This window comes from Hipposideros armiger, unplaced genomic scaffold, assembly GCF_001890085.2.
Source record: "Hipposideros armiger isolate ML-2016 unplaced genomic scaffold, ASM189008v1 scaffold_258, whole genome shotgun sequence".
NCBI classification, from domain to species: Eukaryota; Metazoa; Chordata; class Mammalia; order Chiroptera; family Hipposideridae; genus Hipposideros; species Hipposideros armiger.
Genome location: NW_017731608.1, coordinates 2,403,370 through 2,415,342, shown reverse-complemented (window position 1 = coordinate 2,415,342; position 11,973 = coordinate 2,403,370). Strand labels below are relative to the sequence as shown.

Here is an 11,973-nt window from a genome sequence, read left to right as displayed (position 1 = left end):
GGCAACTATAAAACTGAGTGTAAACTGGTTAAACTGATAGCTTTCCTTCTACCAATCAGCTTAGCTCAGCCCCTCTAAGTGAATGCTTTTACATGGGGAAAAAGGTAGAAATTAAACTAACAGAATCCATGAAGAGGCAAAGTGGAGATCGTGCTGTTGATTACACCCAAGTTCAGCAAAGAGAACACCTGTCGGAAAGCAGACACAAGTTCTGGGAAAGATGGTTGCTGAGTCTACGTTTTATTTTGCTGCACTCTGATTTAATCAGAGCTGGGTTAATTATATAGGTAAGGGTGCTTGGTGATCTTTGAGTCAGAAGAAGAGAGAACAGCTAATGATACTCATCCAGTTTAGTAAAATTCCTCCTCCCACATGTAGACACTCTGTGGGTTTACCCATGACCTTCAGCTCATTGTCTCTCATCCCTGGACACAGGTAGAAAAACACTGTAAATCCTTGCTCGTGGGTCTTCCTTGAAGACACAAGCTAACGTGGCTCCCTGCTTTCTGAGTCGCTCTATATCACATCAATTTTTAAGCACTTTTCATGCTGAAAGTAGCTTGTTTTTTCTGTTTACTTACTTATGGCCTATCTCCCTTCACTAGGAAACCGTTACATGGTAGGTGTCATTATTATGACGCCTACCACTGTGTTTACGAGGGCAAGTTACAAAGCCAGACTACATGGGTTCAAATCCCATCTCAGGCATTTTCTAGTTCTGTGTCCTACAGTAAACTATTTCAATTTCCCAGGCACCAGCGAAATATTCTGGCAAGCCGTAATACTTATATCGATTTCTTCAGGTTCTTATGGCGATTAAATAATAATTTGCTTTTGTAGCACCAACCAAATTGTAGTAAATAAGAATAGCTTTTAGTACAATTAGTAATTATTGTACTACAGGTCACAGCTTTATCAATGGGAAAGGTGGTTACTGGGCGCAGGTACACAAATATGCCAGGCACAAAGAAAAGNTTACTTACTTATGGCCTATCTCCCTTCACTAGGAAACCGTTACATGGTAGGTGTCATTATTATGACGCCTACCACTGTGTTTACGAGGGCAAGTTACAAAGCCAGACTACATGGGTTCAAATCCCATCTCAGGCATTTTCTAGTTCTGTGTCCTACAGTAAACTATTTCAATTTTCCAGGCACCAGCGAAATATTCTGGCAAGCCGTAATACTTATACCGATTTCTTCAGGTTCTTATGGCGATTAAACAATAACTTGCTTTTGTAGCACCAACCAAATTGTAGTAAATAAGAATAGCTTTTAGTACAATTAGTAATTATTGTACTACAGGTCACAGCTTTATCAATGGGAAAGGTGGTTACTGGGCGCAGGTACACAAATATGCCAGGCACAAAGAAAAGGCAACCACAGTGATGTGAGGCACACAGGTGGACAGGGCTTTGTGCCTCCCCTCCAGGCTGTAGGTCCTTAGGGAGTGCAAGATACCACGTAGGAGACCACCATGAGGAGGAGAGTTAACAAGCAGATGAACCCACTGTTGGCAGCAACAAAGAGACCGAAGATATGAGTGTCCATGCAGACAAGTTTCAACAAAGGGTACAAGTCACACATGAAATGATCTATGACACTGGGGCCACAGAAGGGCAGCCAGACTGTGAAGAGGATCTGAATGGTTGCATGGAGAAATCCTCCAGCCCAGGCCACTCCCACAAGGAGGCCACACAACTGTTGGCTCATGATGGTCGTGTAGTGAAGGGGTTTGCAGATGGCCACATAGCGGTCATAGGCCATCACCATCAGCAGGATAATCTCAGCAGTACCAAAAAGATGCTCAATGAAGATTTGAGTCATACACCCTCTAAATGAGATGATTTTTCTCACACGCAGTGTGTCAGCTAGCATTTTAGGGGTGATGGAGGAAGAAAAACAGCCATCTATCAGGGATAACTGAGACAGAAAGAAGTACATGGGGGATCACAGGGCCCTGCTGGTGCTGACAGTGATCATAATGAGCAGGTTACCTGCCAAGGTGACCATGTAGGCTGTTAAAAGCATGAGAAATGAAAACTTCTGAAGCTCCGTGTTTTGAGTCAGGCCCAGGAGAACGAATTCCATCCCATTATTCATTTCTCCGTCAATGCAGCTCAGGTGACAGGCGACTTCCCTAAAAAGAATCACATTCATCCTCAATAGTGACACCTTCACTTAATTAATATATTTATCCATGGAGAGCCTTGTTTGTTCAGTTTTGCACAAGGCAAAACAAATGCAAAACCATGTCAACTACTTCATTTCTTTTATTCTTACAGGTGACAATATAGGTATTATTTATTTTCTTCTTTTTAATTTCCTGATTTGTTTTAATTTTCTACAACAAAAACAAAATGTAAATCTTTTAAAATCAGAAAAGAAAAATACTATGCATCAAGAATTAAGAGCCAGGGGCCAGCCGAGTGTCTCAGTTGGTTAAGAGCTCGCTCAAGGGTTTGAGCTCTGAGCAACAGCGGTTCGAGTCCGGCCCAAGCTGAGCTGCCGCTGAGCTGCCAACAGGTGGCAGTATGCCTCAGCAAAAAAAAAAAAAAAAGAATTAAGAGCCAGTCCTTGCTGTGGCCGTATATGTGGCCATGTATGTGACCATGCATTCACAAACACCCAAAGATACATGTATTTTACCCCCGAAATAGCAGGACATATTTACCAGTAAAAAACCCAATTGGTTCCACCAATCTAAGATATACAAAAGCACTCAAAGATATACAAAGATTCTTTCATGAACCATCCTCTTCCCAAATTTGCCGATCTGCAAGTTTCTCTGCTTTCTGAAAAATGATGTTGCTACCCCTTCCAGTCTGAGACGTGGGGTCCATTATAGCACTTCCATGTTGTCTCATACTCCTCTCTCTCGTTAGTCAACACGATGGGTCCTTGAAGGACCAAAACTGGCCTTACTACAAATGCCATCTTATTCATTTTTCTATCGCTGATGCTGACCAACATGTAATCACTCATTAGGCACTTACTGAGGGAGAAAGAAGAAAAAAATGAGGCAAAAGAGAAAGAACATGGGAAAGAAAGAAAAGAGAAAGGTAAATGTAGAAATACATTACATTGCAAAGAAAGAGAAATAGATTAAAATCCAAAGCCTTAGCACAAGGTTGTGAGATATAGTACAGGGAATATACTCATAGTCAATAATGTTGTAAGGCTATGGAGGGTGTCTGATGGGTGCTGGACTTATCGGGCAGATCACTTCATAAATTATATAAATGCCTAATCATTGCACTGTACACCTGAAATTAACATTAAATATCAACTATAATTAAACATACATATAGTCATGGGATGTAAAGTACAGCATAGGGAATATAGTCAATTGTACTGTAATTGCTATATACGATGTCAGATTGGTAGTAGGCTTGGTGGTGTTATCACTTTGTGAGGGGTGTAAATGTCTAATCATTATGTTGTTTTTGTACACCTGAAACTAATTTTTTAAAAATCTAAAAACGTAGTTTGGGAGCCCAGGATCTACCTCTTATTGACTATATAACTTTAACTTATTTTATCTCTCTGTGTTTCAATTTTTCATCCACTAAAGGAAGGATAAAAATGTCTATATTTAGGATTGCTGTGAAAATAAAATCATTTTAAATTCAATATTATTATTATTTTTTTATTACTATATGATTTAGTGTTTTAATGTATCACTAAAAAAACTTTCAAAATTTCCTCTGAATATCTCCAAAAGACAGATTCCAATAACATATGCTAACTAAGTGAGGAGAAAAGGAGAACAAGGGAAATAAAGTTAAATATCAAAAAGAAAGGTCAGGGGCCGGCCGAGTGGCGCGATGGTTAAGAACTGGCTTGGGACGCCAGAGGGCCCCGGTTCGGAACCCACATATGAGGGCCAGTGACACTGCCCTCCACAGCTAAGATGCTGAACAACAGCTCAACCTGGAGCTGGGCTGCTGTGAGTTAGGCTGCAGCCCCTGTGGCAGTGGGTTGCCATAAGCTACCGTGTGTAGCCAGCAGCCAGCGTGAGCTGCCAGCAGCATCCAGAAGCCGGCGACTGATCTGCCTCGCCTGGGAAGAGCGCAATGATGGTGCCAACTTGGGCCAGTGAAGCAACGTCCTCCACAACTAGACTGAAGAACAAAAGCGACAGAACTTTTCTGTTTCCCTTCCCCCAATTCCCCAGCACTGTTCCCATCCCCCCAATTCCCCAATAAATATCTTTAAAAAAAAAAAAAGATCAGATTTTAAAAAAAAAAAACATTTTAAGCAACCTATTTAAAAAATATTTAACAAAGATTTAATTATTGTTTAGTTTCCTTATTTGTTTTGTGTGATCTGTTGTTTATTCATTTCATTGATTCATTTCCTAAAGATATACGAGTATTCTAATACATTACAATTTTAGTACTTCCAAATTTGACTCTATGAATGAGTGTGGAGTTTTCCAGGAAACAGGAAACTTAATTTAGACCCAGTCATTATTTAAATAAATGCTTTGCAGGATGGTGTGCCTTACTAGTTTTATGATATATTCATTTTTATATCCATGGCGCTGGCCAATATTAGATATTATAAAACATTTGGTAAGAATGAGAAAGGGAATGTGGAGAGAGAAAGGAAGAAGAGGGGAGGGAAGGGAGGGCTAAAATGTGAGGGGAGGGCAGGGGGTGAGGAGAAATGGTAAAACAAAGAAAGGAAAAGAGAAAAAAAAGGAAGAGAAAAAAGAGGACAAAAATGGACACACTACCGAGTCATCTAAGAAAGACATTTTTAAAGGAGGTGTGTTATAATATTTCCAACAAGTGTTGCACTTGAAATCCAAACTTCTATCAAACTCACATGCTGATTATGGTCCTTGGGATCAACAGCAAAAAAAAAAAAAAAATACTGACAAATAAATAAATCATAGGTTATTCTTACACACAAAGTGGCCCAAAAAAAGTTATTTTTTCCCAACTCAAATATGGAGGGTTATAAACTACAGACTTGTTATGTATGAGTTGGTTCTTTGCAGACTCAATAATACTTAAACTCCATCAAGATTTTCTTCAATCCAAGGTGTAAGCAATCAGAGTCATGGTCATGTTAATTTACTGCAAAAAAAACAACAACAAAAAACAAAAAACAAATTCAAAGTATTTCCAGAAAAAAAAATGCTGAAATAAAATCAAAAAGAAGAAAGCTGTGCTTCTCCTACATACCAATGCTCACCACATCCTCTGTGTCTAGGACTTCTCACTCTGGCCAGACTTGTCCATATAATAAACTATCCTAGATAGTAGACACATGTACATTGTATTTAAAAGAAATCTGGATTTTAGAAAGCAGGGGAGGATTTCAGCAGCTCTAGCATATTTCTATTTTACGGGACTCACAGAAATCTACATTTTTAAATTTTTTATATAGAATTTGGCCTGATAGCCTTGACACAAGCCCTAAGAACACAGCAGGCATTTTTAACGCTAGGAAAGCAAATCCGGTTACCAAAACCTCTGCAGTTCATTAAAGATTTCCTGGATGAGGAACCTCTTGAAGCCAACGCTCCCAGCCTTTTTCAGAGCAGAGACACAAGCTTGCTCCAGGAGACTCCCCCTGCTCTCCCACCATTTCTCTAGGACTCCTTGTCTAGCCACAGAGAAGGTCAGGGAAAGACTTCCCCTTTGTTGTTCACTCTGCAAAGAAATTCTCAGTCTCACCTTCTCAACGCCTTTAAATCTCACAACAGAAAGACATGAGTTTGATTCATGTGGGTAACTCACGTCTCTACCATTTCCTCAAGGGAAAAGTAGTTAACTTGAGAAGTCTTTGCCAAGATGGCAACCAAATGCCTCTCCCTTCCTCCTATGGTCCCTTTGACCACAGAATGACATTTTGACAAGGGTTAGAATTCATCCGTAGAACCTGGATTCTTCGTTTCTTTCTTTTTCCCAACAGATGTTCATTGAACATCTGAAATGTACCATGCAGTGTTGCTCTATGATAACAATGACAGTAACTAACTGTTGAGTGCTATATGCCATGCCCAGTATTAAACACATCATGTGAAGAACCTTTAGTGATGGGTACTATTGGGTTGTTGGAAAAGTCATGGCGTATTTTTTCTATGTTTTTCTTTGCAAAAATGCGTCATGACTTCCGACAACCCAATATTATTTTCTTTTTACAAATGAAGAAACTGAGACACTATGAATTGAGGTAGTGTGGCAGGGGTGAAATTGAAATACAAATCTGTCTCCACAGCCTAGATAATATCTCTGTCCTCAGGATACAAGCACTCAACTATTTCAAAAAGCAAAGGTGGTGAGCACTTTAAAATAGGACACAATGCATTATGTCTGTGTCATGGAGACATGGCTTAAATGGGAGTGTGGGTGGAGTGCTCAGGGAAAGTATTCTTAAGGAAGTGATGTGGAAGGGGAAAACAAACGAACAAAGCAACTATCCAAGGCCTAGATGAGATAAGTAAGAGAGGGCTTGAGAAGCTTGAGATGGACTGTACCATTTGGTGAACATGAATAAGCACCTAGGTGAGCCCACCAGGTGCATGTGTGATTCCATCCTGTTCTGAGCTACAGCCAATCAACTGTACTTTTCCAAATGTATCTTCAAGTATAATACACGCTGTCATTGCCACTATCATTAGCTGGAAATCACTTAAGCAGAAAAGTTCAAACACCTCAAAAAACTGAAGAGCCCATTATAAATGATTCACCAAAGTCAACAGAGACAGCTTAAAGCACACAGACACTGGATAAACACAGACCCACTCTCTAATATAAGTTGCACCGTGAATGTTTTCTTACCGTAAAATAAGTTAAACTTTCTCAGCCTCAGTTTTCCTCATCTGCAAAATGGGACTAATAACACAGGTCATTGTTTTGAGAATTAAATAATTGACCCACAGTAAAAAAAAATTTAATAAACAACAGCGATATTTGTACTAACAACAGCAACAACAACAAGAAAAAACCAGAATCTCAACCTTTCCATTACAACTATGAAAATCGGTTTTCCAGTAACTAAAGAAATCGACCATCTCAGACATTCTCCGTGAATTCTTTCCCATCACGGAACAACTAATATGTCACCCTCTCTCCCTGGAGCTGCTTGCTCTGCAGGCCTCCAGTGCTGAAGCCGACCGTGGCTGTACCCTGGGGTACATGCTTCTGGCTCAGGCAATACTCCTGATGCGCATCACAGCTGACGTTGGTATTTCCGGTTTGTAACTTTTGTTTCCTATATGATTGAAGAGACTACATGCAAACAGAAATGAGGAAGATGGGGGAGCTACATTATTATCAGACAAAAAAAGACCTTAGGACAAAAATGGTTACAAGAGGAAAACCAAGACATTCTAATGATAACATCAACCCACAAAGAGGAGATCCCGTTATAACACATATGCAAACATTGACAAAATGAGAGGGGAATAGACAGTTTTACTGTAAAAGTCATAGATCTCAATATCCCATTTTCAATAATGTATAGAACAATTAGAAATAAGATCAATAAGGGAACAGAGGATTTAAACACCACTATAAATTCACTAGACCTAACAGGAATATGTAGAACCCAAACACACTGGAATACATGTTCTTCTGAAGTGAACAGGAAAAATGCTTCAGCACAGGCTACACCTTCGGTCACAAAATATGGTTCAAGAAATCTAAAAGAATTGAACCCATACAAGGAATATTACTCGGCCATAAAGAAAAATGGCGGGCCGGCCAAGTGGTGCGATGGTTAAGAACTGACTTGGGACGCCAGAGGGCCCGGTTCGGATCCCACATATGAGGGCCAGTGACACTGCCCTCTACAGCTAAGATGCTGAATAACAGCTCAACCTGGAGCGACAGCATAGGCTGCAGCCCCTGTGGCAGTGGGTTGCCATAAGCTACCGTGTGTAGCCAGCAGCCAGCGTGAGCTGCCAGCAGCCGCAGTGAGCGGCCATCCAGAAGCCGGCGACTGATCTGCCTCGCCCGGGGAAGAGCGCAATGATGGTGCCAACTTGGGCCAGTGAAGCAACGTCCTCCACAACTAGACTGAAGAACAAAACGACAGCAACTTGTCTGTTCCCCTTCCCCCAATTCCCCAGCACTGTTCCCATCTCCCGAATTCCCCAATTAAAAAAAAAATCTAAAAAAAAAAAAAAGAAGAAGAATGGCATCTTACCATTTGTGACGACATGGATGGACCTACAGGGCACTATGCTAAGTGAAATGAGTTAAACATAGAAAGACAAATACCATGTAATTCCACTTTTATGTGGAATCAGAAAACAAAATAAACAAAACAGTAACAAACTCATAGATACAGAAAACAAACTGATGGTCTCAAGATGGGGCAGGTGGGGGTATGGGTGAAAAGGGGGAAGGGATTAAGTACAATTTGTAGTTACAAAACAGTAACGGGGATGTAAAGTACAGCATAGGAAATACAGTCATTGACATTGTAATAACTTTGTATGGCATCCAGTGAGTACTAGACTTATGGGGGGATCACTTCATAAGTTGTATAAATGTGTAACCTCTACAATATACACCTGAAACTAATATAATACTGAATTTCAATTATAATTGAAAAAGTTATTTTAATTTTTAAAAAAATACAACATACCAAAACTAAGGGACTGCAATGAAAACAGGGCTCAGAGGGAAATTTATATCTGTAAATGTCTACATTGTAAAAGAAAAAGAAGTCACCTAAATGAATAAGAAAGGAAGAGAATATTAAACTAAAAGCAAGCAGAAGGAAGAAATAACTATTATAATAGATAAAATGAAATAGAGAGTAGAAATAAATAGAGAGGATCAACCAAACCAAAAGCTTGGTTCTTTGAAAAGGTTGACAAAATTGAAAACTCTTTAGGAAAAGTAACAAAGAAATAAGGGAGAAGACTCAAATTACTAAAATCAGGAACGAAAGTGAGAACATTACTGGCAACTTTACAGAAATTTTTTAAAAATAAGAGAATAGTATGAACAATTTTATGCCAACAGATAGATAACCTAGATGAAATAAAACAATTTCTAGAAACATATAAACTATCAAGTCAACATGAAAAAATAGAATATGTGACCAGACCTATAACAAGTGCAGAGATTAAATAAGTAATAAAAAATATCTTCCAACAAGAAAAGGTCCAGGACCAGATGGATTTTACTGGTTAATTCTACTAGACATTTAAATAAGAATTAATATCAATCTTTCTAAAACTCTTTAAAAAAAAAAGAAGAGAATGGAATACTTTCTAACTCATTCTATGAAGCCATTATTACCCTGATATCAAAGCCAAACAAAGAATGATAGATGACAGATAGATAGATCGATAGATAGATGATAGATAAAAAATGTTTAAAAACATCTTTTAAAATGTGTAAAGGACATGAACAGAAATACCACATAAGAAGATATACAAATGGTCAACAAAAATATGGGAAACAGGGCCGGCCAAGTGGCACGTTGGTTAAGAGTTGGCTTGGGACGCCAGCTCTGAGCAGCAGGGCCCCAGTTTGGATCCCACACGAGGGCCAGTGACACAAGATGGTGAACAACAGCTCGACCTGGAGCTGGGCTGCCATGAGTTGCCGGCAACGGCGTAGGCTGCAGTGGGGCTGCAGTGGGCTCCCATAAGCTACCATGAATGGTTGGCACCACCATGAGCTGCCAAGAGCCGCCATGAGCGGCCGTCCAGTGACCAGCGACTGATCTGCCTCACCTGTGAAGAGCACAAAGATAATACCAACACAGGCCAGTGAAGCAACATCCTCCACAACTAGACTGAAGAACAAAAGGACAGCAATTTGTCTGTTCCCCTCCCCCGATTCCCCAATAAAATCTTTAAAAAAAAAATACAGGAAACAAAATGCTCAACATCATTAGCATCAGGGAAGTCAAAATTAAAACCACAATAATTTACCACAACATGCCTCCTAGAAAGACTCAAAGGAAAACAGCTAATAATTAATTCCAAGAGACAAGGAGGTCAAACAACTGGAAGTCTCCTCTTATGTTTTTTATATCTCCCCACATTTTTAATGCTGCCTAGTATTTCATACTCATCAGCTCATAAGTGCCAGAAATAACTGTAATCTGTAGCCCTCTAAGGCTCCTGGCTACTTTAATAACCCTCTGAGAAAAATGAAAACAGCTTTTGCATAAAAATTCATATGGAATAACAAAAAAATGTGAATACCCAAAGTCATCTCGAGCAAGAAGAATAAAATTGCACCCTTATCTCAAACCACATATAAAAATCAACTCAAAATGGATTCAAGGCTTCAACAGAAGCCCTGAAGCCCTGAAACTCCTTGAAGAAAACAGGAAAAAAGCTTCTTGACATTGGTCTGGGCGATGATTTTTTTTTAGGTATGACATTAAAAACAAAAATGGACAAGCGGCACTGCATCATATTAAAATTTTTCTGCACAGCAAAAAAAACACAAAACTATCAGAGTGAAGAGAAAACCAATGATGTGAGAAAATATTTACAAACCATGTATCTGATAGAGGTTAATACTCAAAATATGCAAGGAAATTATATAACTTAATAACCTGATTAAAAAATGGGCAAAGGACCTGAATAGACATTTCTTAAAACAAGATATACAATGGCCACCAGGTATATGAAAAAGTGTTCAAGATCACTAATCATCAAGGAAATGCAAGTCAAAACCACAATGAGACATCACCTCACATTTCTAATGACAGTAATTATTGCAAAGATAAATGATAACAAGTGTTGGTGAAGATGTGAAGAAAAGGAAATCCTTGTGTACTGTTGGTAGAAAGGTCAATTGGCACAGCCATTCTGGAAATGATAACTCTAGTTACAGTATGGGAAATGGATTGAAGAGGACAAGACTGATAGCAGGAGAGCTGTTAGGAGATTACTGTAATTGGGTGTGAGGGGATGGAGGCCTAAACTCTAACGGTGCCAATTAGGATACAGAATTTGGTGGGCTCTGCTATGTCCAGCTCCAGTCCCCTTCACCAGGCCGGTGCACCCATGTCCCCTGCTGCTGTGTACTTGGGTTGCTAAGAGCTCACAGCCCTACTATACCAGAACCTACCAGTGGCCAGTAAATGACAAGAGCCTTGGTCCACCTGAACTCTAGAGGGTTGTTCCCTGCTCACCAGTCCAGGCCACAGTTCCTTGTTCACGAGCTTCAGCCCACCAGCACCCCAGGGGGAAGCTCCCAGCTTGCTGGTCCCTTTCTTGCATGCCAATCTCTGCTCAGCTACCATGAACCAGCTCTGGCCCAAAGCAACCAACTGAACTTCACCATCCAATGGGCAACAACTACTCCTTCTCCAAAAGATTGGCCTCCCAGTATGACCAACATCTCAATGTTACATAATAACATTATTTTAATACCAGTCCAACATTCTAGATTCATAACTTGTAGCTTCTAAAGATATTTCAGATTTCCAGGTAATAAATATTTATTTATTAAGAAGCAGTAAATTATGATGACAAGAGTTGGGATGGGAGACAGTCTGGATTCCAGTCCAAGCTTTAGCTCTGTGCTTAAATGGCTGTCTCCAAGTGTGATCCAACCCCAGTCAGTGTCTATGTCTTCATCTATAGATCAAGAGGCTCACACTAGATTACCTCCATTACTCTATCAGTAATGCTCAATGATTCTGGTTAATCATTATTGGAAGTACAATTCTCCTCCACAGTTTCCTCATAGCATTTTTTACATCAGCGTTTCTGAGGGTATAGATTAAGGGATTTAACATAGGGGCCACCATAGTGTAAAACACAGCCACAGCTTTATCAATGGGCAGTGTGGTTACTGGGCGCAGATACACAAATATGCAGGGCACAAAGAACAAGACGACCACAGTGATGTGAGACACACAGGTGGACAGGGCTTTCTGCCTCCCCTCCAGGCTGTAGGTCCTTAGGGAGCGCAAGATGACCACATAGGAGACCATCAAGAGGAGGAAGTTTAACAAACAAATGAACCCACT

General features: G+C 39.9%; 1 protein-coding gene and 1 pseudogene across 1 annotated transcript in view; both read right to left on the bottom strand.

Moving 5' to 3' along the window:
* Nucleotides 1–1,187: 1,187 nt before the first annotated feature.
* Nucleotides 1,188–2,103, bottom strand: LOC109390183 (olfactory receptor 4C12-like; annotated as a pseudogene).
* A 9,528-nt stretch (nt 2,104–11,631) lies between these two features.
* Nucleotides 11,632–11,973, bottom strand: part of LOC109390182 (olfactory receptor 4C12-like) — a 15,238-nt gene continuing 14,896 nt past the window's right edge. The window contains 1 exon segment of the mRNA XM_019656323.1: nt 11,632–11,971. Coding sequence (XP_019511868.1) covers nt 11,632–11,971 — 340 coding nt within the window.